The sequence below is a fragment of the Lithobates pipiens genome, unplaced genomic scaffold (assembly GCF_037356315.1).
Source record: "Lithobates pipiens isolate NorthernLeopardFrog02 unplaced genomic scaffold, aLitPip1_a1.2 Scaffold_28, whole genome shotgun sequence".
Taxonomy (NCBI): Eukaryota; Metazoa; Chordata; class Amphibia; order Anura; family Ranidae; genus Lithobates; species Lithobates pipiens.
In genome coordinates, this window is record NW_027507789.1 from 206,437,153 (window position 1) to 206,462,500 (window position 25,348).

Below are 25,348 nucleotides of genomic sequence, written 5' to 3' on the forward strand. Positions count from 1 at the left end.
CCATCAACTCTGACCAGCTTCCCTGTCCCTGCTGAAGAAAAGCATCCCCACAACGTGATGCTGCCACCACCATGTTTCACAGTGGGGATGGTGTGTTCAGGGTGATGTGCAGTGTTAGTTTTCCGTCACACATAGCATTTTGTTTTTAGACCAAAAAGTAAAATTTTGGTCTCATCTGACCAGAGAACCTTCTTCCACATGTTTGCTGTGTCCCCCACATGGCTTCTCACAAACTGCAAACAGGACTTCTTATGGCTTTTTTTCAACAATGTCTTTCTTCTTCCTACTCTTCCATAAAGGTCAGATTTGTGGAGAACACGACTAATAGTTGTCCTGTGGACAGATTCTCCCACCTGAGCTGTGGATCTCTGTAGCTTCTCCAGAGTTACCATGGGCCTCTTGGCTGCTTTGCTGCTTAATGCTCTCCTTGCCCAGCCTGTCAGTTTAGGTGGACGGCCATGTCTTGGTAGGTTTGCAGTTGTCCTATACTCTTTCCATTTTTGGATGATGGATTGAACAGTGTTCCGTGAGACGTTCAAAGCTTGGGATATTTTTTTATAACCTAACCCTGCTTTAAACTTCTCCACAACTTTATCCACAATGCTATTTGTTCACTAAGGTTCTCTAACAAACCTCTGCGGGCTTCACAGAACAGCTGTATTCATACTGAGATTAAATGACACACAAGTGGACTCTATTTACTAATTAGGGGACTTTTGAAGGCAACTGGTTCCACTGGATTTTAGTTAGGGGTATCGGAGTAAAGGGGGCTGAATACAAATGCACGATGCACACCACACTATTCACATATTTATTTGTAAAAAATGTTAAAAACCATTTATCATTTTCATTCCACTTCAAAATTATGTGCCACTTTGTGTTAGTCTATCACATAAAATCCCAATAAAATACATTTACGTTTTTGGTTTAAATGTGGAAAATTTCAAGGGGTATAAATACTTTTTCAAGGCTCTGCATCTACGAGGTGTGTCTAAAAAGTTTGGTGAATGGTCTAATATCTCAACAACAGAGGCACATCGAGAAGCGCCATCTAGTGTGGAGTACACGTGACTGTCAGTGTAAACCCACTGTGGCAGTGGAACGTAGTCAGTGTGAGAGGTAGTGCCACAGTGCAATGGAGCCACGAGTGAACATCAAGTTCTCCTAGAAATTGGGGAAAATGGTTGTGGAGGCGCATGAAATGTTGGTGCAAGCGTAATGGGATGGAAGCCGTGAACAGAAAATGTGTTTACCACTGGTTCAAATGCTTTCGTGACGGGATGTAAATGACTGAGGATAAACCACATTCAAGTCGGCCATCAACCCCTGACATGATCGAGCAAGTGCAACAAATGCGGGCTCGCGATTGGCGACTGACTCTGATGGCAGAGGAATTGGGCATTAGCAAGGACATGGTGAGCAGCATCATCCGCAAAGCCTACCATTCTTTACATAGGATTGATTACCATTACTAGAATTCCCATTATTACAGGCCCGGTTGGTAATACCCTGAACCCTGCCCAACGCTCTCATGTCCACGTGGGCTGACACAATCCTACCTTCTGTCCATTAAATAAAGAGAAAGAAAATCAGCATTGCCTTACAGAGTGTGAAGGTTGGGCAGCTTCTGGAGGGCTTCAGAACTGACCTCTCGGATACGGTTAAATCTCAGGTCTCTGCGAAGACAAAAATCAGAGTGGATTATACAGTATATTGCTGCCCTGAATGATGCCAGCTTCCTCAGCAATGGTTTGGGGCATACCACATTTGTGACCATGGAAGCACTGAAATACCATGCATACCCTCTTCTTCAGCACCCTGTATAAAGTAGGAGTATCTACCTATCTGTACACCAAACGTATCTCCAATATCTGTCTATATAGTCAAGCCATGACACAATACAAAGCAACAGTATAAAAAAAAAGCAATTCATGAGCTTTATTCAGCAACATTGCCTAGGCCGAGATGGTGTCACCAGTCTTCTAAAGGTAATAGGGACATTTGCTCAGTCTTCTGTCCTTTGGAACCGAGTGGTCAGTGTGAGAGGTAGTGTAATGCCCCATACACACACGGTCGGATTTTCCGACGGAAATTGTGCGATTGGATCATGTTGTCGAAAAATCCGATCGTGTGTGGGCTCCATTGGACTTTTTCCGTTGGATTTTTCAACGCACAAATTTTGAAAGCAGGATCTAAAATTTTCCGACAACAAAATCCGATCGCATAAATTCCGATCGTGTGTAGACAATTCCGACGGACAAAGTGCCATGCATGCTCAGAATAAACTAAGAGACGAAAGCTATTGGCTACTGGTCCGTTTATAGTCCCAACGTGCGTGTTTCACGTCACCTCGTTCAGAACGATCAGATTTTCCGATAACTTTGTGCGACCGTGTGGAAGCAACACAAGTTTCGGCCAAAATCCGTCGTAAAAAATCCGACGGATTTTGTGGTCGGAATGTCCGACCACGTGTACAGGGCATTACACTTACACAATACTTACCCTATGCACTTAACATGAAAACATTATTTTATTTTCTTGGCGTTTCCTGTCTGGGCTATGCACTCCAACAGATAGCCACTATATCAACTGTTATAAAAAACAAAAAAAAAAACTTAGAAGGGGGAGAAAATAGGAAACAAAAGTGGAAGTGATAACCATAATGGGCAATCAAGTTTCACAATGTGCAAACATTAAGCAAGGCAGGGCCGTCTTTAATATTGATTGGACCCTGGGCATAACTTTTCTTGGACCCCCCCCATAGTTTTGCTCTCCGCCTGCTCTGAGACATATAATAAATAGCAGCTAGACTCACAATCAGTTTACTGAATCAGATCAGGCAGCTATTGCGATTGGTTGCCAGAGGTTACAGTGTATCATTACCGCTCACTGACTGGTTGCTAGAGGTTACAACACATGATTTCTGCTTATTGATTGGTTGCTAGAGATGAATGTGGATATGACCTCAGGGGGGCATGATATACGTATCAATGCCACCGACCGCCCCTATTTACATATGAATGCCGGTAATTTACATTTAAACACGGGGTCTACAGGTGAGTCATCTTTGTCACAACAATAGGGTAGAGCTGATATAAATACAAAGAATTACCGCTCTAAGGTAATGACTTCTCCCAAAACAGCTGTCTCCACAATCCCACAGGGTGCTGGCTCTGTTTGCAACAGGAACTGAAGTAGAAAAGATGTAGCTGGATAGCCGCACTCCAAATTATTCAACTTTATTTCAAAAATGTAATTAAAATCATAGCATCTAGGCTGGCAAACAGACTAACTGCACAGCCGCTGACATGTTTCACACCGAACATGGTGCTTAGTCATAGCTAATGAGCAGAATATATATAATAGGGTAGAGCTGGGCAGCATTAGTAGCAGCACTTCACACTGAGAAATTGGGACACAACGCAGGACTAAAACCTTCGAGGGAATTTAAACCAGGATAGTTGGCAAGTAGGAGGCAGCTGCTTTGGGCCGCACAACAACGACAGGGCCCAGGGCAGCTGCCCCTTTTGTCTTGCCTTCAAAACGGCCCTGAAGCAAGGAATTGGTAAACTGGAGAAAATGCTCCACTTGGGTTCCTGTTTTTAATTATCAACTCCCATATGACAGGTTCTCTTTAAGGAAAACCTCTGCTAAGCACTACTCGGGTCTAATGTGCTTGTAACCCAAGTCCAGTCCAATCAGGACCCTGCATTCTTCAAGATGGCCAACAGTAGCAAACACTGGACATTGGTGCCCAAGCCCTTTTACCACAGCCACTGTACCACAGCCTGGACAGCAATGCCAATTTAAAGCAAAGGCTAGACTTGCATGAAGGAGACAAGCAGAGCTTAGAGGGATTTTTTTCTTAAAGTATACTCAAGCCAAAACTTTTTCCTAGTATTGGATAGAGTTTGGATCAATTAGACCCGTCAGGTCTTTTGTTTCACTTCTGGCGACACAACCCTCTCTTAGACAGCTGTCACCATTTCAGATGCCTTCATTGAAAGGTTCTCCTCTATTCCTGTTCCAGTGACAATTGTAAAATGACTCTATCCAAAATTAAAAAGAAAGTTTTGGGTTTGGATATATTTTAACTTTATTGTGCCAAAGTACTTTGTGGCTGTGCTGACCATAAGAGAAGGTTCAGGATGTATTGCATGGAACATTGGTGTCCAGCTAGGTTTCACCTCCATCCACACGGAATAAACTGTTCCTGGAATCCTGCCATGCTGGACACGGCTACAATGCCGAGCACACACTGCGTCCCTCAGTGTACATAATAAGGATGCGTGCGAACATGAAAACATTCGGTGACATCACCGATAAAGAACTCCATCAATTTCTTCCTAGCAGCACGAAACGCTGGCAGCAAAAGCCATACAGAAGGTCAGAGAAAAGAGCAACGGGTTCCAAGCTGCTTTATGTAAAGGAGAAAATATATTTTGGAAAAAACATATGTAAATTTTGAGACAGCTTGCCTTCCGCCATACTCTGCTCACGCCATACTCTGTGCAGTTTACATACTGCCCCCGTTCAACCCTCTGTACTCCTTTCCCATACATATTGCCCCCTTCCTACCCTCTGTACTCCTCTCATATACATACTGCCCCCATCCTACCCTCTGCACTGCCCTCCTGTACATACTGCCCCTGTCCTACCCTCTGTACTCCTCTCCTGTACATATTACCCTCGTCCTACCCTCTGTACTCCTCTCATATACATACTGCAACCGTCCTACCCTCTGCACTCCTCTCCTGTACATACTGCCCCTGTCCTACCCTCTGTACTCCTCTCCTGTACATACTGGCCCCGTCCTACCCTCTGTACTCATCTCCTGTACATACTGCCCCCGTCCTACCCTCTGTACTCCTCACCTATACATACTGCCCCCGTCCTACCCTTTGTACGCCTCTCCTGTACATACTGCCCCACCTTACCCTCTGTACTCCTCTCCTGTACAAAATGCCCCCTTCATACCCTCTGTACTCCTCTCCTATACATACTGCCACCATCCTACCCTCTGCACTCCTCTCCTGTACATACTGCCCCTGTCTTACCCTCTATATTCCTCTCCTGTACATACTGCCCCCGTCCTACCCTCTGTACTTCTCTCCTGTACATACTGCCCCCCTTCTACCCTCTGTACTCCTCTCCTGTACATACTATCCCATCCTACCCTCTGTACTGCTCTCCTATACATACTGTCCCCATGCTACCCTCCACACTCCTCTCCTGTACATACTGCCCCCCTTCTACCCTCCACACTCCTCTCCTGTACATACTGCCCCCCTTCTACCCTCCACACTCCTCTCCTGTACATACTACCACGTCCTACCCTCCACACTCCTCTCCTGTACATACTACCACGTCCTATCCTCCACACTCCTCTCCTATACATACTGCCCCCGTCCTACCCTCTGTACTTCTCTCCTGTACATACTGCCCCATACTACCCTCTGCACTCCTTTCCTGTACATACTGTCCCTGTCCTATCCTTCACACTCCTTTCCTGTACATACTGCCCCGTCCTACCCTCTGTACTCCTCTCCTGTGCATACTGCCCACAGTCATACCCTCCATACTCCTCTCCTGTATATACTGCTCCCTATTATATCCCCATAATCCTCTCCTGCACATATTACACCCACAATACTTTCCACATTGCCCACAGTCATACCCTCCGCACTCCTCCCCTGTACACACAAGTCATACTATGGCCATGATAAAATAATTGAATATATATGACTCAGTCTGTCAGTAGCAATAACACAGCAGTTTTCATTTTTCTGAGCCCCCCCTGTAACATAGTTCTATTTTTCAGCCAGCAGATCCATGACCTTTCCATTTCCTTCAACATGGTGACAACATTGTTATGCAGTGAGATCAGACAGCAGCGTTGTCACAAAGTGGACATATGAAATCCCAACCAACAGTAGGCAAAAAAATACACCATATATACATAATAAATACTTACCCATCGCATTTAAGCACCCCTAGCAGAGTTATATGGTGACTCCGGTAAATAACGCTTTTTTTCTGGACAGTTTAGCCTGTTACAGGAATTGGAAAAAGAATGTGATCCCTATGCTAAAGAGGGGACCCCAAAAAACAGAACCTGCTGTGTTGGTGCTTCTGACAGCCTGCTTCATATATGTTATTTTTTATTTTGCCCAGACATCTTTCTTTTGTGAAAGTAACATTTATTATAGGCAATCGGAAATGGCTGATCAGAGATTTCTGTTTTAGGGTGAGAGATGTTCTCTAAAATAAAATAATTCCCAAGAGATGAACCAGAAACCTTCAGTTACAGAGCATACAGTAAACAGGAACATTGAGCAGAGCGCCTTCAGATTGAGGGAAGACAGGCCAACATAAACCCCGAGGACCTGACGGGTCTGGCCTGCAATCCCAATGGAACACAGACCTGGAAGGTAAACACTCGAGGAACACAGACCTGGAAGATTAACACTAGAGGAACACAGACCTGGAAGGTTAACACTAGAGGAACCCAGACCTGGAAGGTTAACACTAGAGGAACACAGACCTGGTAGATTAACACTAGAGGAACCCAGACCTGGAAGGTTAACACTAGAGGAACCCAGACCTGGAAGGTTAACACTAGAGGAACCCAGACCTGGTAGATTAACACTAGAGGAACCCAGACCTGGAAGGTTAACACTAGAGGAACCCAGACCTGGAAGGTTAACACTAGAGGAACCCAGACCTGGAAGGTTAACACTAGAGGAACAGACCTGGAAGGTTAACACTAGAGGAACACAGACCTGGAAGGTTAACACTAGAGGAACCCAGACCTGGAAGGTTAACACTAGAGGAACCCAGACCTGGTAGATTAACACTAGAGGAACCCAGACCTGGAAGGTTAACACTAGAGGAACCCAGACCTGGAAGGTTAACACTAGAGGAACCCAGACCTGGAAGGTTAACACTAGAGGAACAGACCTGGTAGATTAACACTAGAGGAACCCAGACCTGGAAGGTTAACACTAGAGGAACCCAGACCTGGAAGGTTAACACTAGAGGAACCCAGACCTGGAAGGTTAACACTAGAGGAACCCAGACCTGGAAGGTTAACAATAGAGGAACAGACCTGGTAGATTAACACTAGAGGAACACAGACCTGGAAGGTTAACAATAGAGGAACATGGAAGGTTAACACTGGAGGAACAGACCTGGTAGATTAACACTAGAGGAACACAGACCTGGAAGGTTAACACTAGAGGAACACAGACCTGGTAGGATAACACTAGAGGAACCCAGACCTGGTAGATTAACACTAGAGGAACACAGACCTGGAAGGTTAACAATAGAGGAACAGACCTGGTAGAGTAACACTAGAGGAACACAGACCTGGAAGGTTAACACTAGAGGAACACAGACCTGGAAGGTTAAGACTAGAGGAACACAGACCTGGTAGATTAACACTAGAGGAACACAGACCTGGAAGGTTAACACTAGAGGAACACAGACCTGGAAGGTTAAGACTAGAGGAACACAGACCTGGTACATTAACACTAGAGGAACACAGACCTGGTAGATTAACACTAGAGGAACCCAGACCTGGTAGATTAACACTAGAGGAACCCAGACCTGGTAGATTAACACTAGAGGAACACAGACCTGGTAGATTAGCACTAGAGGAGCACAGACCTGGTAGATTAACACTAGAGGAACACAGACCTGGTAGATTAGCACTAGAGGAGCACAGACCTGGTAGATTAACACTAGAGGAACACAGACCTGGAAGGTTAACAATAGAGGAACAGACCTGGTAAATTATCACTAGAGGAACACAGACCTGGAAGGTTAACACTAGAGGAACACAGACCTGGGAGATTAACACTAGAGGAACACAGACCTGGGAGATTAACACTAGAGGAACACAGACCTGGGAGATTAACACTAGAGGAACACAGACCTGGGAGATTAACACTAGAGGAACACAGACCTGGGAGATTAACACTAGAGGAACACAGACCTGGGAGATTAACACTAGAGGAACACAGACCTGGTAGATTAACACTAGAGGAACACAGACCTGGAAGGTTAACACTAGGTATTTGCTCCCCCCTGAAAGGTGCCAAATGTGACACCGGAAGGGGGGGAGGAACCGGAAAAACGGACGTTCCATTTTTGGGTGGAACTTCGCTTTAATGTGTGCCCCTGTAAAGGCTTGTTTATACACATGGGGGTGCAGAGGTATAACTAGAACTTTCAGGGCCCCAGTACAAGAAGCCATGAAGGGCTCCCCTGACCCCCGACCAGGGCCCTTCCCTCCGAGCACCGTGGTGGAACTCCAGGGCCCGGTCGCAAGTACGGCCTTTCTCATCCCTGTAGTTCCGCCACTAGTATCAGTGTGTGTTTTTTTTTTTTTGACAATTTTGTAAAAAAAAAATTTACAATTTTTTAGGAGCACCATTGAGGGGGTTTGGTGAGATATCAGGGGGTCTAAATGGACCTCCGATGTTCCACCTTTGAGACAGAGAAGGAGACTGAGGAACACAGCCCTCAATCTGCACAGAATAAATGAACAGGGATAGATCTGTACAGAGCTTCTTGCCCAGTCAAAAACTGAAGCATAGTAAACACAGTTACGAATGGATAAAGTCAGTGACAGATCACCAACTCTCCATTCAGAAAAGAAGGGGCCCATTCTCCCTCCTGACCTTCCCCCCGTGTGGAGAGGGAAGGGTGTCACCTGGCAGAGCTGAGGAGGGTGGGGGCGGGTGGGTGGTCTGGAAAGAGCACACAGGGGCTGGAGAGCACATGGGGGACAGTGGAAGAAAGCTGGATAGGAGAAGCAAAGGGGGCAGCTGCATGTAAAGGTATTGAGCTCTACATTTTCCTCCTGCAGCCACCGAGTCAGCCCACTCCTCCTCCTCTCCCTTCTGCTAGCAAAGGTATGCAGGAGGAAAGATCGATTGCCCCCATCGCTTCTCCTATCCAGGCGTACAGGCAGTGCTAATTTTTCCCTACACACAAGTGAAAGTGCATTTTGCTTTTGCCCCCCCCCCCCCATCTTTCAGCCACTCAGTGCTGGTACTGCTGCCCAACCTCCCTCCCCTTTTCCGGCCACCCTTCACTGATACTACTGTACTCCTCCATCCTTCAGCCACCCTGCATTGATACTACTGTACTCCCCCATCCTTCAGCCACCCTGCACTGGTACTACTGTACTCCCCCATCCTTCAGCCACCCTGCACTGATACTACTGTACTCCCCCATCCTTCAGCCACCCTGCACTGATACTACTGTACTCCCCCATCCTTCAGCCACCCTGCATTGATAATACTGTACTCCCCCATCCTTCAGCCACCCTGCACTGATACTACTGTACTCCCCCATCCTTCAGCCACCCTGCACTGATACTACTGTACTCACCCATCCTTCAGCCATCCTGCACTGATATTACTGTACTCCCCCATCCTTCAGCCACCCTGCACTGATACTACTGTACTCCCCCATCCTTCAGCCACCCTGCACTGATACTACTGTACTCCCCCCATCCTTCAGCCACCCTGCACTGATACTACTGTACTCCCCCATCCTTAAGCCACCCTGCACTGATATTACTGTACTCCCCCATCCTTAAGCCACCCTGCACTGATATTACTGTACTCCCCCATCCTTCAGCCACCTTGCACTTATATTACTGTACTCCCCCATCCTTCAGCCACCCTGCACTGATATTACTATACTCCCCCATCCTTCAGCCACCCTGCACTGATACTACTGTACTCCCCCATCCTTAAGCCACCCTGCACTGATATTACTGTACTCCCCCATCCTTAAGCCACCCTGCACTGATATTACTGTACTCCCCCCATCCTTCAGCCACCCTGCACTGATACTACTGTACTCCCCCATCCTTAAGCCACCCTGCACTGATATTACTGTACTCCCCCATCCTTAAGCCACCCTGCACTGATACTACTGTACTCCCCCATCCTTCAGCCACCCTGCACTGATACTACTGTACTCCCCCATCCTTCAGCCACCTTGCACTGATATTACTGTACTCCCCCATCCTTCAGCCACCCTGCACTGTTACTGCTAGTACAGAACTGTGCAGAAATATATATCCCCCCGTACACTGGTGGTTGGTGTAAATGCTCATATTACATTGGTGTCAGTGTAGAAATCCTTCTTTATATTGGTGGGGGGGGGGGGGGTGTAAAATCCCCTGTTACATGGTGGTCAGTGCAAATTCACCCCTCCCATTGGTGGTCACTGTAGAATCTCCCACTTTATACTTGCCAAAGATTTCCAGCTTTGCTCTACACTATTCAGAATTTGCCACAGTGTACTGCCTCCTAACTAATCCCATCCCCCCACCACTGCCACTGATCCCATTAACCCCCCAGCATTGCCACTAATCACACACCCCCCTCCCCAGCATTGCCACTGATCCCAGGAGTCCTGGGATCTCTAGGAGTTTTCTGCCTATCGATGGGTCCCCACACCTCCCCAGTCCATGGTGTGCAGACAGTGAGGAGATGATGTGCAATAACCTTTGACAATCAATCAGTGAGCAGTAATGATGTGCTCTAAACTCTTGCAACTAATCATTGAGCGGTAAGGATATGTAGCAACCTCTAGTAACCAGTTAGTGAGTGGTAAGGATGCCCAGTAACCTATAGCAACCAATCAGTGAACAGTATTGATGTACAGTAATCTCTAGGAACCAATCAACAAGCAGAAGTCATGTGCTGAACCTCAAGCAAACAATCAGTGAGCTGTAATGTGTGCTGCTACCTCTAACACCCAGTCAGTGAGCGGTAATAATACACTGTAACCTCTGGCAACCAATCACAATCGCTGCCTGGTCTGATTCAATAAACTGATTTTGAGTCTAGCTGCTATTAATTGTATGTCTCAGAGCGTGTGGAGAATGAAATTGCATGGAGGGGGGATGGTCCAAGAAAATGTTTGCCCAGGGTCCAATCAATATTAAAAACGGCCTTGGCACTGACTATGTAACAATGACATTGTTATGATCACTCAGGAGCTGGGATACATACCAGATGTGATCAGCACTGACCATGTAACAATGACATTGTTATGATCACATAGGAGATGGGACATGTGTGGTTAGCTAGTTGAAGGGGCAGTAACTACCCGATCTCAATGGGTCACCCAGTGTCAACTCCTAGCTCCAGAGTCTTCTCCACACCAACTGCCAAATTTCATAAATGATAATAATGGAAAGCAGAAGATTCTATTATATCCATTAACACAGCAGTGACCGGTCCTCTTTACAGCTCCTCCAGCCAGCTCAAAGTGATTACACATGTCACCCTGTCAGCGGCGTTTACGCAAATCGCTGTGGCTCCATCCCAGGAAGACATTCAGATGACGACAGGCGAACTTGTCGCTGCCTTACATCATGCATTCCTGAACATGTCTGGCCTGCGGACAAAAAGCGCTGCGCTCCAGTCTCCAGTCCGTCTGCTTGTAATCATCGTACAGAGCGCAGAACCCGCCGGGAATTCTCTGAGAGACTTATGTTTATGGAGCTGGAGAGCGGAGACGCTACGCAGGTGCTGAACTTATGAACGCCGCGGTCTCGCTGTGTACACCATTACGGGGGGGGGGGGGGGGGGGGGAGGAAGGGGCTTCACCACTACTCCACATACAACTCAAACATAATATTTGTAGAAGGAACTCCCACAACGTTCAACTTTCAACTCTGGTGGCAATGAAAGGGTTTTATATATATATATATATATATATATATATATATATATATATATATATATATATATATATATATATATATATATATATATATATATATATATATATATATATTATATATACACACAGTAAATCTTTTTTTTATTTAAAATGTTGGATGGAGTAGGGAAGGATTGGAACCCCCTGCAGTGTCCCTGCTGGAGATTTATCTCTTTATTTGTCAGTGTCCAGGGCCGATCATTTACAGGTAATCGCTCAATGAGTGATTACATGTGTGTGGCCATGATTAGCTGTAGGGGGGCCATACCTCCCAACTGTCCCTGATTTTGAGGGACTGTCCCTGATTTGGAGCAAATGTCCCTCTGTCCCTCTTTCCTCCTCATTTGTCCCTCATTTTGGTCTGATCTAAAAAGTTGTATATAAAATGCACTTTTTATCTTTCAAAAAGTGTTTCCCAGCGCTAAACCTCCAATCCAATTTCAAAATTGCTGCATTTGTAAAAAAAATTTGGGTTAATTTTCCTCTAAGGGAGCATGACAGGGGGCGTGTCCTATGCCTACATACGTTTGCTAGTAGGTGTCCCTCATTCCCATCTCAGAATGTTGGGAGGTATGGTGGGGACTGTCAGCCTCCCATTGCTGCAGCTAATCACCGGGGGGAACCCCTGCTGGGTCTCCCTCATGTAGTCACTACCGGTCTCATTCACAACTGTGAATGGGGCCTTAAAGCCCCTTTCACGGGCTTTCAGATCAGGTCCGCCTGTCAGTTTTTTAGGTGGACCCGAATGGACCCTCCATTCCCTCCTTTGGAGCGGTGACTTCCACTGCTATCCAATCCGATCCGTGAAATCCACAGGTTTGGATGGGATGAGATGGGAATGGGTGAAAAGGTATAGGCGGTCCATTTTAATCCAATCTCCCCATAGAGGAGAGCGGAGCTCTGACGGGTCCATCTCAGCACAGTGAGCGGAGACGGACCTATCATCCACCTGCTCAGCGGGGACCAACGAATAGATTCCCCCCGCTGAGTAAGGCGGAGTCCGTACATGGACAAGCCCATGTGAAAAGGGCCTAAAGCAGTAAAGTATGTTCACTTTCAAAGTCAATTTTCACTTTATTTACACTTATTTCCTTAAAGTGATTGTAAGGGTTTTTTGCAGCTCATATTGCACAGAGTGGCCCCCGATCCTCCTCTTCTGGGGTTCCCCCGGTGGCTTTCGCGGCTCCTCCCCACATCAGATAACCCCTAGGAGAAGCACTTTCCCTGGGGGTTACCTTGCGGGCGTGCGGTTACCTTGCGTTCATAGACGCGAATGCCTGACTCGGCCCCGCCCCCCGCGTCATTGGATTTGATTGACAGCAGCGGGAGCCAATGCCTGTGTTGCTATCCATCTATCCAATCAGGACATGAGACACTGGCCAGAGCTGGTGTGCTCGTTCCCGTTGCGCAAATTTTGGGGCTCAGGTAAGTATAAGGGGGACTCCGGGGCACTGCTGCATTAAAAAAAAAATTTCACCTCAATGCATAGAATGCATTAAGGTGAAAAACGAGAAAGGTTTACAAGCCCTTTAAGCCCAGGTTCACACCAATGCTGCTCTGAAATGCCACTACTTCAGCGCGATTTCAAAGCCACGGGTCAGTTGCAATTTGCACCTCTGATTTCATTGCGGCTTCATGGAGCAGCGAAATTCTTACAAAGTAGTGCAGGAACCTTCATCAAAGTCGCAGCGACTTGAGTTGCAACAATTTGAACGGTTGCATTGCCGGAAACGGGGTGAACTGTCAAATCGCACCAGTGGGAAAGAGAGCGAAGGCCCGATTCACACCAATGCAGGTTGCAGTTTGCATATTGCAGGTGCATTTTGCGTTTTTTCAATCCATTGAAGTCTATGGAACCAAAAAGCAGAAAAAAAAAGTCCTTGTTCCATAAAATGCACTAGATGTGAACTACATCCATAGGAAACCATGTTAAATGGACGGTAGTGTGTTTCTGCAAAACTGAGGCTGGATTCACACCTATGGCATTTTTAGTGCTTTTTGCATTTTGCATATTTGCACTACAGAACGTGTTCCATAGGAAACCGTGGTACATGGACTGTAGTGCAAATCTGCAAAATGCAAAAAAGCACTAAAAATGCCATAGGTGTGAACCCAGCCTAAGGGAGGGGAATTTTGCTCATTGCAAAGTCCATTTTCTATCCAAGTTATTAAGTCCTCATTCACATCTAAGCAATTTTAAGTGCTTTTTGCAGATGTGCACTATAGGAAACCATGTTAAATGGTCTGTAGAGCAAATCTGCAAAGTGCAAAAAGCACTAAAATTGCCCTGGTGTAAACCAGGCCTAAAACAAAGTGGAGGCGCGCTGGTGTCAATCATCCAATCACGTGCAAGTAATTTATTTTTTTCAGTTATTATTATTTATTTTTTTTGCTTATTTTTAATATTTAAATGAATGCGTGACTGTCATGGTGAACATCGGTGTTCTCGGTGTTCTGGGTCATTGGTTCAGAAAGCTCTGAATCCATGAGGTCACATGTGGAAGAATTTAACAAATTAGGAGCCATGTGTAGCCACACCTCCACAGGTCTAACCCCCACCCCCAACACAAAAAAAATAAAATAAAAATAAATAGCTTGGAACAAAAACTGATAGAATTGTAGCTCACAGCTCCTTTGATGTGGTCGCTGCATTTGTTTTCTTCACACTTTTTTCCCCCTTTGTTGGGAGATCCTGCCTTTAACACATTTCCTGTCCTAGGGTGACAACTGTACTAGGCAGCGCTGTCACCAGTGGTGGCCCGTCCATACAGCCCCCCCACCCCCTTATCCATGCGCCCGGCCCCTAAGCTACATACAAGGCACCAGATGCATGGATTCCAATGGGGGATTTTTTTTTTTTTTTCGAAGCACGTGATTAGAGCCAGAGGATCTAATAGGCTTCAAAAAGGGTGGGCACTGCACCCTGATCCCACCCAGTTGTGTGACAATAGCAAATTAATCTTCGCTATTATCTTCCTGATTCTGCTCCCGGCCAATCAGCAAGCTGAGACCCGATTGGCCGAGAAGAGGAGGAGAGAGATCACTAGGAACAGCTGATCTCACTCTCTTCCCCTGTCAGAAGGGGGATCCGCCTTGTTTACATAGGTAGATCTCCGCTCTCCCACTGTGAGGAGCAATTGCGGGTTTGCCTATGGTCATCGCACCCCACGGGCACGTGCATTGGCTACAGCGCCATGCCACAAGCGCGCGCCCCCCCCCCCCCTGTATCCATCACACGAAACAACGTACATCGTTTAGTGCAATAGAGACACCCAGCCACAGTATATATGCAGTGGGCAGTCTTTAAGTGGTTAACCGGCCCGCTGCACGCCGATATACGTCCTAAGTTTGAAGAGGAATATCGGTGTTATAGCAGCAACTAGCTGCTATAAACCGGGTATCCACTTCTTCGGCCGACGGTCCGCTTTCCGATAATAGTGGTCTCTGCAGCGGATTCACAGCGAGATCACTTTTATCGGAGGTGGGAAAGGGCCCCCTCCCGTCATGCTCCGGTGCCCTCCGCCGTTCACCGGAGCCTTCGGCAGTAGCGGAGGCGATCGGATCTTCTCCCTTGCTGGGTATGGAGATGAGTGAGGGGAAGATGGCCCCCGCCCGTCTCCACATCGTTGCAGGGCGGAAGCGATGTCAAACCATACTTCTGCCCATAGCTCTTAAAAGGACATTTTTTTTTATTTTTCTTTATTGCATTTTAGTGTAAATATGAGGTCTTTTTGACCCCACATCTCATATTGAAGAGGACCTGTCATGCTTTAATTCTATTACTAGGGATGTTTACTTTCCTTGTAATAGGAATAAAAGTGACACAGTGTAAAAAAATGTTTTTAAACGCGCCCCGTCCCGCCAAGCTCACGTGCAGAAGCAACCGCATACGTGAGTAGCGCCCGCATATGAAAATGGTGTTCAAACCACATCTGTGAGGTATTGCCGCGATCCGTAGAGCCAATGCAATAATTCTAGCCCTAGACCTCCTCTGTAACTTAAAACATGCAACCTGTAGAATTTTTAAACTTCGCCTATGGAGATTTTTAAGGGTAAAATTTTGTCGCCATTCCACGAGCGGGCGTAATTTTGAAGAGTGACATGTTGGTTATCAATTTACTAGGCGTAACATTATCTTTCACAATATAAAAAAAAAAAAAATGGGATAACTTTACTGTTGTTTTATTTTTTTAATTCAAAAAATTTATTTTTTTCCCCCCAAAAAAAAAGTGCGCTTGTAAGACCGCTGTGCAAATACGGCGTGACAGAAAGTATTGCAACGGCCACCATTTTATTCTCTAGGTCAGTGATGGCGAACCTTGGCACCCCAGATGTTTTGGAACTACATTTCCCATGATGCTCAACTACACTGCAGAGTGCATGAGCATCATGGGAAATGTAGTTCCAAAACATCTGGGGTGCCAAAGTTCGCCATCACTGCTCTAGGGTGTTAGAAAAATAATTTTATAATGTTAGGGGGTTCTAACTAATTTTCTAGGAAAAAAAAAAAACAGTTTTTGACTTGCAAACAACAAATCTCAAAAAGAGGCTCAGTCCTTAAGTGGTTAAAAAGTCGAATACAATACATTTATATATATATATATATATATATATATATATATATATATATATATATATATATATATATATATAAAAATTAAAAACTGTCCGTTTCTGTTTCGTCAAGTACTTCCTGAATTTTCGGTTTCGATCTAGAATATCCACCACTACTTGTCTGCAGCCACAGGTTGCAGGAAAAAAATTTGCGAGATCCCCCCCCCCAAATCAACACAGTGTTGACAGGGGAATCCCTTCCATGGAGCTATTGTATCCTCCCAGCAGGGGGCGGGGAGAAGACAGTGATTATCTCTAGCGGCTATAGCAGCCTCTAGTGATAATCATATGTGAAATCTGACAGGCTGGTTGTACCCAAGTTGATCGATTAATAATCAGCTTGGGTACATTCAGCCTGCCCATATATGGTTTGAATTTTTGCTGGTTCCTGCTGAACGGGCAAAGATTTGATACGTCTATGGCCAGCCTAAGACAAGAAATGTGTTAGGACTACATAACACCTCCCTCTCTTCTCCATAGCAGGAGGGAGGTGTGTAGTTGCCACAGGAGATAGCAGGGAACAATGCTAACTGATAACAGTCCAGAGGCACAACGCACAGGAAACAATCAGATCACAGGTTTTCTGGCTGTACAGCTATTTTTTTCGGGTATCAAACAGATAATAAAACACTTCCTATTGTAAATTTAACAGAACAAAAAGGAGCAAATAAAAGAAGTTGATTGTTGCAACTCCGAATTGTAAACATGTGCAATTCGCTTAGTTCTGAATTTGTTTAACAAATTTTGACAAATTGGTTCATTTCCGAATTTCCGGCTTACCTACATTTTAAAAACAGAAAAAACACTACTAATATGTCTGTTATTAAAAATCAGATATAAATTTTTTGGCAAAAACAAAAGAAATATTATATATTTTTATTTTATAATATATATACATGTTGCAGTTCTAATAACTGCAACATGTTACTTTAACCGACAATCGCTGTACCCAAATAAAGTTGATGTCCTTTTTTCCCACAAATAGAGCTTTCTTTTGGTGGTATTTGATCACCTCTGCATTTTTTTTTTTTTGTGCTATCAACAAAAGAAGAGCGACGATTTAATAAGAATAAATAATAAAAAAAAAACAATATTTAAATATTATATAATATAATATATAAATATTGTTTTTTTTTTGTTGTTTTTTTTAACTTTTTTGCTATAATACATATCCAATAAAAAAAACTAAAAAAAAAAAAAAATTTTCATCAATAAAATTGATGTCCTTTTTTTCCCACAAATAGAGCTTTCTTTTGGTGGTATTTTATCACCTCTGTGTTTTTTATTTTTTGCGCTATATACAAAAGAAGAGCAACAATTTAAAAAAAAACAAAAACAATATTTTTAAATTTTTGCTATAATACTTATCCAATAAAAAAAAATTGTGTGGACGTGCGACGCTGTACTAAAAATTTTGCGTCAACCGGATTGCACAGATCTGGTTTGGCGCTGCGCCGTTACACATGTTCTCGTAAAGACGTACAATTATACAATAAATATGAGAATGGGACTTACAGGATGCTGGTGTGGACGGGCACCTCCGGGATGGCGTCGAGCATCAGATGCATGCACCTGACGGTGGAGCGGAAGCACAGGCATCGGCTGGGGCAGGACAGGACCTGCTGAGGGGTGAGAAGAAGGAAGAGCAGGCAATATAACGGCCAAGGCATGGTGACAAGTGTGTGCTGTGCAGCTCTGCTGAGCCAGCCACCCTCCCCGACTCCCAGCCTGTGTAGGAGGGAGCTGCTGGACATGTGGTTCTCATTATTGTCACTCACACCCCTCAGCCGGGACGCAGCCTTCCCCCTAATCTGTCCCACCGAGCGCCTAATATCCTAATCTGCTCTTGGATGGGAGTCAAGTTTTTTGATGAGAAAAGCCCCCCCACTACACAACTCACTGAGGGGGCTTAAAAAACAAAACAAAAAACTGGGACTTAAATATACAGTATCTCACAAAAGTAAGTACACCCCTCGTTTTTTTAAAATATTTTATTCTATATTTTCATGTGACAAAACTAAAGAAATTACGCTTTGCTACAATGTAGAGTAGTGAGTGTACAGCTTCTAAACCGCTGGCAACAAAAGTGAGAACACCCCGAACTGAAAATGTCCAAATTGGCGCTTGATGTCGGAAAGCCCACGAGGCACCAAATTGCCCTGGTAGAATGTGCCGTGACAGGAAAGGGAGGTGCCCGTCCCCTTATGGCATAAGCCTGAACTACAATCTGATCCACCGAGAGATGGCGGCCAATGAGACGGTCAGTCCCTTCTTCGGACCAGCCACTGATACAAACAGCGAATCCGACCCCCGAAAAGGAGCCGTAGCAGACAGATACACCCGCAGAGCCCGGACCACGTCCAAGGAACGCAAAGCCACCTCTTTGGGGTGTGACGGCCAAGGACATAATTTCCTCATTTAGATGAAAGGCCGAAACAACCTCTGGAAGAAATGAAGGCTGCGGACGCAGCACCGCTTTATCCTTGTGGACGATCAAGTAGGGAGACTTGCAGGATAAAGCCGCCAACTCAGAAACCCTCCTGGCAGATGTAATGGCCACTAGAAAGACTACTTTCTGAAAGAGTATCAATAAGGGAATCTCCCTAATGTTTTCAAACAGCGGTTTCTGAAGCACCGAGAGCACCAGATTCAAATCCCATGGAGGTAGTGGTAGTCGAACCGGAGGGGCCACATGTCAAACCCCCTGAAGAAACATACTCACCAATGAATAAGTCACCAAGGGACGCTAAAAAAGGACAGCCAAAGCTGATATCTGGCCCTTAAAGCGGAGGTCCACCCTAAAATGGACCTCCGCTCATCGGAATCCCCCCCCCTCCGGCGCCACAATCGGCACCTTTCAGGGGGGAGGGGGGTGCAGTTACCTGGATAATCCAGGTAACTGCACCCACTTCCGGGCTAGCTCTCTGCGGAAAGGGGCGTACGTTACGCCCCTTTCCGCAAGCGCCCGCCCCCTTCAGCAAGTGCCACGCTGCCTGTTGGGAAACACACAGCTCCCAGAGGCAGCGGGGACCGTCCGGATTGCGCCGCGCGGCTCGCGCATGCGCAGTAGGGAACCGGGAAATGAAGCCGAAAGGCTCCATTTCCTGATTCCCATACCCAAGATGGCGGCGGCAGGACCCGCCAGACGAGCGAGCGATCGGCTTCGGGTGTCGACATCGCGGGCGCGCTGGACAGGTAAGTGTCACTATTTAAAAGTCAGCAGCTGCAGTATTTGTAGCTGCTGGCTTTTAAAAAAAAAAAAAAAAAACGCGGAGTCCCGGTGGACTCCCGCTTTAATGGTGCTTAATGCAAGTTTCTGATCCACTCCTCGCTGCACACACCGAGATGTAGGCCTTCCACGTACGATGACAAATATTCCGAGAAGATGACTTCCGTGCCCTCAACATATATTACCGAATCTGACAGACCTTGGTCCCTTAGCACCTGGCTTTCAACAGCCATGCTGTTAAAGCCAGTGACGGTAAAGCAGGATGAAATATTGGACCTTGCGACAGAAGGTCCTCTCGTATTGGGAGTCGCCAAGGAACATCCGCCACCATTCATACTGTGTCGGCGTACCAAGGACATCGAGGCCAATCTGGGGCAATCAGAATTACTGGAATCCCCTCGGCCTCCACTCTGTGAAACAGACGTGGTAGAAGTTTGAGTGGGGGAAAAGCATAAATCAGACGATAATGCCCCCATGGAGCCACCAACGCGTCTGCAGTGTCCACCCGGGGATCCTTTGACCTGGCCACAAACCTCTGTACCTTCCGATTGAGTCGAGAAGCCAAAAGATCCACATCTGATGTGCCCCACCTTAGGCAAAGGAGCCGAAATACATCCGGATGTAGCGACCATTCCCCTTGGTCCAGCACCTGACGACTTAGGTAGTTCGCTTGCCAGTTTTCCAAGCCCGAAATGTACACGGCCGACAGAGCCGGCACGCACTGCTCTGCCCACCACAGGATGTGAGCGACCTCCAGTGCTGCAGCCGAGCTCCTTGTTCCTCCTTGATGGTTGACATACGCCACTGCTGTGGCGTTGTCCGGCTAGATCCTAACCAGACGCCCCTGCAGCCTCTGTGACAATGTGGAGAGGCACCGCCATAAGTTCCAGCACATTGTTCGGCAGGCGGGATTCTTCCTGGGTCCACAGACCCTGGCTGACTGTAAGCTCCAAACTCCCCCCCAACCGGTCAGGCTGGCGTCCGTCGTGATCACCGTCCAATAAGGAGGAAGGAACGACTTCCGGACCGAAGAGCCGGAAACCTCAGCTACCAGAGCAGGGAGTCCCTGACTAGCTGGCTCACTCGAATTTGACAATCCAGGGACAACGCAGATTTGTCCCATCTTGACAGGATCTCCTTTTGCAAAACTCGAGTGTGGAATTGAGCATACGGTACCATCTCGAAAGTGGCTACCATGAGACCCAGGACTCACATGCAGAAACGCAGCGGCGAACCACCTGCGGGACACCAACAACTTCACCGCAGCTTGAACAGTCTGCAGCTTGTCCAAAGGAAGAAAAACTCTTGCCTCTGAGGAGTCCAGAAGCAGGCCCAGGTACTCCAGGCATAGAGTCGGCACCAACACCAACTTCTGTAGGTTCAGTACCCAACCAAACTCCCGAGTTTGCATGGTGATTTCCACATCCTTCCTTAATTCTGAGGCGGAAGCTACCCTCAGAAGGAAGTCGTCCAGGTAACCCACGATTGCGATCCATTGCTGCCTTAGCAAAGCCAAAATTGGGGCTAGCACCTTGGTGAAGATCCTCGGTGCTGATGCCAGGCCAAAAGGGAGAGCTACAAATTGGTAGTGCTCGTCCCTGACCGCAAATCGCAGAAACTTCTGATGCTTGATGCATATAGGGGCATGCAAGTATGCGTCCTTGATGTCAAGGGATGCCAGAAAAAACCCATTGATGGAGTGCAGCAACTACTGAGCGAACTGATTCCATCCTGAACCTTTGTACTTTCACAAAGCTGTTGAGGGCCTTGAGGTTCAGGACCGGACTAACCCCTTCCTTCTTTGGGACTACAAAGAGATGGGAGTAGAATCTCTGAAACCTTTCTGGTGTTGGTACAGGTACTATCACCCCACGCAGCAGCAGGTCTTGTACTGCCCCAAACAGGGCCTCCCGACGAGCCGGAAGAAGATGAAGGTTGGAGGGAAAAAATCAGTTTGGCGGACAAGAAACTCTATCTTGTACCCTGAGGAAACCAGTTCGCAGACACACTGGTCGGAAAGTAGGGAGGTCCACCGGGCTGCAAACTCCTGAAGGCGACCCCCCACCGAGAGTCGGGCAGGGGCAAACCTTTATGCATAAACAGATTTTCTCCCAGGATTTGCAAAACCAGAGACGCTTTTGTCCCTCAGCAGACACCTTGTCGGACTGGGACCTTGTCAGACTGGGGAGAAAAATCCGCTTCTGAGCGGAAAAGGAGGACACTTGCCTACGGTGTGGCTCCTTCCCTTTTCTGGTCTGTGGAAGTAACGAGCTCTTACCCCCAGTAACATTCTTAATAATGTCATCCAGTGAGGTTCCAAATAGCCTCTCTCCCTGGAAGGGCAAGTCCGCCAGTTACTTATTAGGTGCCTGGTCCACAGACCATACTTAGCCCTCCTGCAAGGACTGCTGGGGCGCATTCCAAAGACAGACCCATCATCCGAGCAGTACGGGATGGCTGTCGGCCACGGCACCTTGTGACACAGACAGCAGTAGCTCGGTCATATGTGTCCCCCGGAGAATATAGCTCACCGGCTGCCCCTGGATTAGACGGGGGCATGTCATGGCCGACCCAGCGCGTAACTAGGGCCTGCTCACACTCGATGGTCATGCTGAGGGAGACTACAAGGATCTATATTATCCAGCCTGTCACCCAGCCTGGCTGTTGATTGTAGATCACCGAAATAAAAAATGCAGAAAAAAGAAAAAATTCCCAGGACCAATGGTCCCACCGGGAGCCAAGTCCTTCTCCTACACCAGGCAGAAAAGAACTGAGCTGCTGGATGCAGTGTGAGGGGTTATAGCCAGTAGGACTGCCCCCTGGGCGGTACTGTGCAAGTGTTGCTGTTTTTTTACACTTTCTGCCTAGTCCTCTCCTACAGGGGCGAGGTCAAGAAGAGCTGCTGTGTCCATCAATGAACGATAAAGAAGAATTGCTGTTCTACATAAAGATGGCCTAGGCTATAAGAAGATTGCCAGGACCCTGAAACTGAGCTGCAGCACGGTGGCCAAGACCATACAGCGGTTTAACAGGACAGGTTCCACTCAGAACAGGCCTTGACATGGTCGATCAAAGCTCAGCGTCATATTCAGAGGTTGTCTTTGGGAAATAGACGTATGAGGGCTGCCAGCACTGGGGAGCTACAATTCATTGAGGCAACCATGAATGCCAACATGTACTGTGACATACTGAAGCCGAGCATGATCCTCTCCCTTCAGAGACTGGACCGCAGGGCAGTTTTCTAAGATGACAATGACCTCAAACACACCTCCAAAACAACCACTGCCTTGCTTAAGAAGCTGAGGGTAAAGGTAATGAACTGGCCAAGCATGTCTCCAGACCTAAACCCTATTGAGCATCTGTGGGATATCCTCAAATGGAACGGGGAGGAGTGCAAGGTCTCTAACATCCACCAGCTCTGTGATGTCATCATGGAGGAGTGGAAGAGGACTCCAGTGCCAACCTGTGAAGCTCTGGTGAACTCCATGCCCAAGAGGGTTAAGGCAGTGCTGGAAAATAATGGTGGTCACACAAAATATTGACACCTTTGGCCCAATTTGGACATTTTCACTTACGGGTGTACTCACTTTTATTGTCAGCGGTTTAGACATTAATGGCTGTGTGTTTTGAGTTATTTTGAGGGGACAACAAATGTACACTGTTATACAAGCTGTACACTCACTACTTTACATTGTAGACAAGTGTCATTTCTTCAGTGTTGTCACGTGAAAAGATAGAATAAAATATTTACAAAAATGTGGAGGGGGTGTACTCTACTTTTGTGTATATGGGGCAATGTCACACAAAAAAGGGATCCAAATGTATACAGGGCACTGTAACAAAGGGGTCCTATATGTATACGGGATTTTCTGCCAGCAAAAAAGGGGGTGTCTAAACGTAACAAAGGTCCTACATGGATATAGGACACGGGCATAAAAATAAAAAAAAAATCATAGGTTTTTAAATGATAGAGACAGAAAATCAACCAAAATCCCCCCCAAAAAAAGAACACGATACAAATGTTAATTGAGTTGCAGTTTAGTGAGTAAAATAATTATTTGATCCCCAAGCAAAACATGACTTAGTACTTGGTGGAGAATCCCTTGTTGGGAAGCACAGAGGTGAGACGTTTCTTGTAGTTGGTGATCAGGTTTTCACACATCTCAGGAGGGTTTTTGGTCCACTCTTCTTTATAGATCTTCTCTAAATTCGTACGGTTTTTTTGGCTGTCTCTTGGCAAATCAAAGTTTCGGGCTCCCTCCATAAATTTTCTGCAGTATTGTGGTTGAGGGAAGAAGGTTCTCATCCAAGATTTTACAATACTTGGCCTTATCCATTGGCTCCTCAATGCAGCAAAGTCGGAGAAACAGCCCCAAAGCATAATGTTCCCACCTCTGTGCTTGACTGTAGGGATGATGTTCTTAGGGTCAGTCAGCATTTCTCTTCATCCAAACAGGGCGAGTCCCTCTCCTCAAGCAGGCACATGTACAGTCATGCCAATGAATATCTAAATGATTCAGAGAAGGATTGGAAGAAAGTGCTGTGGTCGGATAAGTCCAAAATTGAACTCTTTGGCATTAACTCGACTTGCCATGTTTGAAGGACGAAAAAAATAAAAAAAGAAGCAGACTATGACCCTAAGAACACCATCCATACAGTCACGCATGGAGGTGGAAACATGATGCTGTGGGGCCGTTTCTCTGCTAAAGGTACAGGCCAGCTTTGCCACATTGTGGGGCCAATGGACGGGGCCATGTATTGTAAAATCTTTGAGGAGAACCTTCTTCCCTCAGCCACAACACTGAAGATGGGTTGTGGATGGGTCTTCCAGCATGACAATGACCCAAAACATACCGCCAAGGCAACAAAGGAGTGGCCCAAAAAGAAGCACATTAAAGTGGTTGTAAACCCTTACAACACACTTTGACCTACAGGTAAGCCTAGATTAAGGCTTAACTGTAGGTCCAAGAAATATCTCCTAAACCTGCAAGGTTTAGGAGATATTTGCCGAAAGACAGGCACCGCTGTCTACGGCGCATGCGCCATAGACAGCGGCGCGCAGGCGCACCAAGTGCGCCGCGGTCAACGGCGATATGCCGCGAGTGGCGGCTCCCATGCGCATGCGCGGGAGTGACGTTCATCGCGGCTTCGCCGAATGACAGCGGCGGAGCTGCGAGACCCACCGAGAAGATGGATGCGCTGGACTACAGGGGACAGAGGTGACATCGCTGGCTCCTGTGTCAGGCAAGTGACACATAATGGGATAGTATGCGATGCATAGTAGTCCATTATGCTTTACCTTTGCAGGGAATGAAAGAGGAAGTAAACTCATCAGGGTTTACTTCCTCTTTAAGGTCATGCAGTGGCCCAGCCAGTCCCCAGACCTTAATGCTATCGATAATTTTTGGAGGGAGCTAAAAAATTCGAGTCAGCCAAGAGACAGCCAAGAAACTTTAAGGATTTAGAGAAGATCTGTAAAGAAGAGTGGACCAAAATCCCTCCTGAGATGTGTGCAAACCTGATCACCAACTACAAGAAACGTCTCACCTCCATGCGTCCCAAAAAGGGATTCTCCACCAAGTCATGTTTTGCTTGGGGATCCAATACTTATTTTATTCACTGAACTGCAACTTAATTTAGACCCCTTTTACACTGCAGCACCGCTAAAACAGCGCTAAAATGTTGATTGTTTTTGCGGTGCTTTAGCGTCGCTTTTAGGGTGCTAGCAGGCCGGCTTATTTAGGTTGTGTG

The 25,348-nt window shown here is 46.5% G+C and overlaps 1 protein-coding gene across 1 annotated transcript in view; it reads right to left on the reverse strand.

The window, feature by feature from the left end:
- Window positions 1–18,108, reverse strand: part of LOC143936060 (peroxidasin homolog) — a 93,193-nt gene extending 75,085 nt beyond the window's left edge. The window contains exons 1-2 of the mRNA XM_077460369.1: window positions 17,884–18,108; window positions 1,605–1,676 (exon numbers count right to left, since the gene is read on the reverse strand). Coding sequence (XP_077316495.1) covers window positions 1,605–1,676; window positions 17,884–18,038 — 227 coding nt within the window. The 5' untranslated portion in view covers window positions 18,039–18,108. The remainder of the gene's footprint in view (window positions 1–1,604; window positions 1,677–17,883) is intronic.
- Between the last annotated feature and the right edge of the window lie 7,240 nt (window positions 18,109–25,348).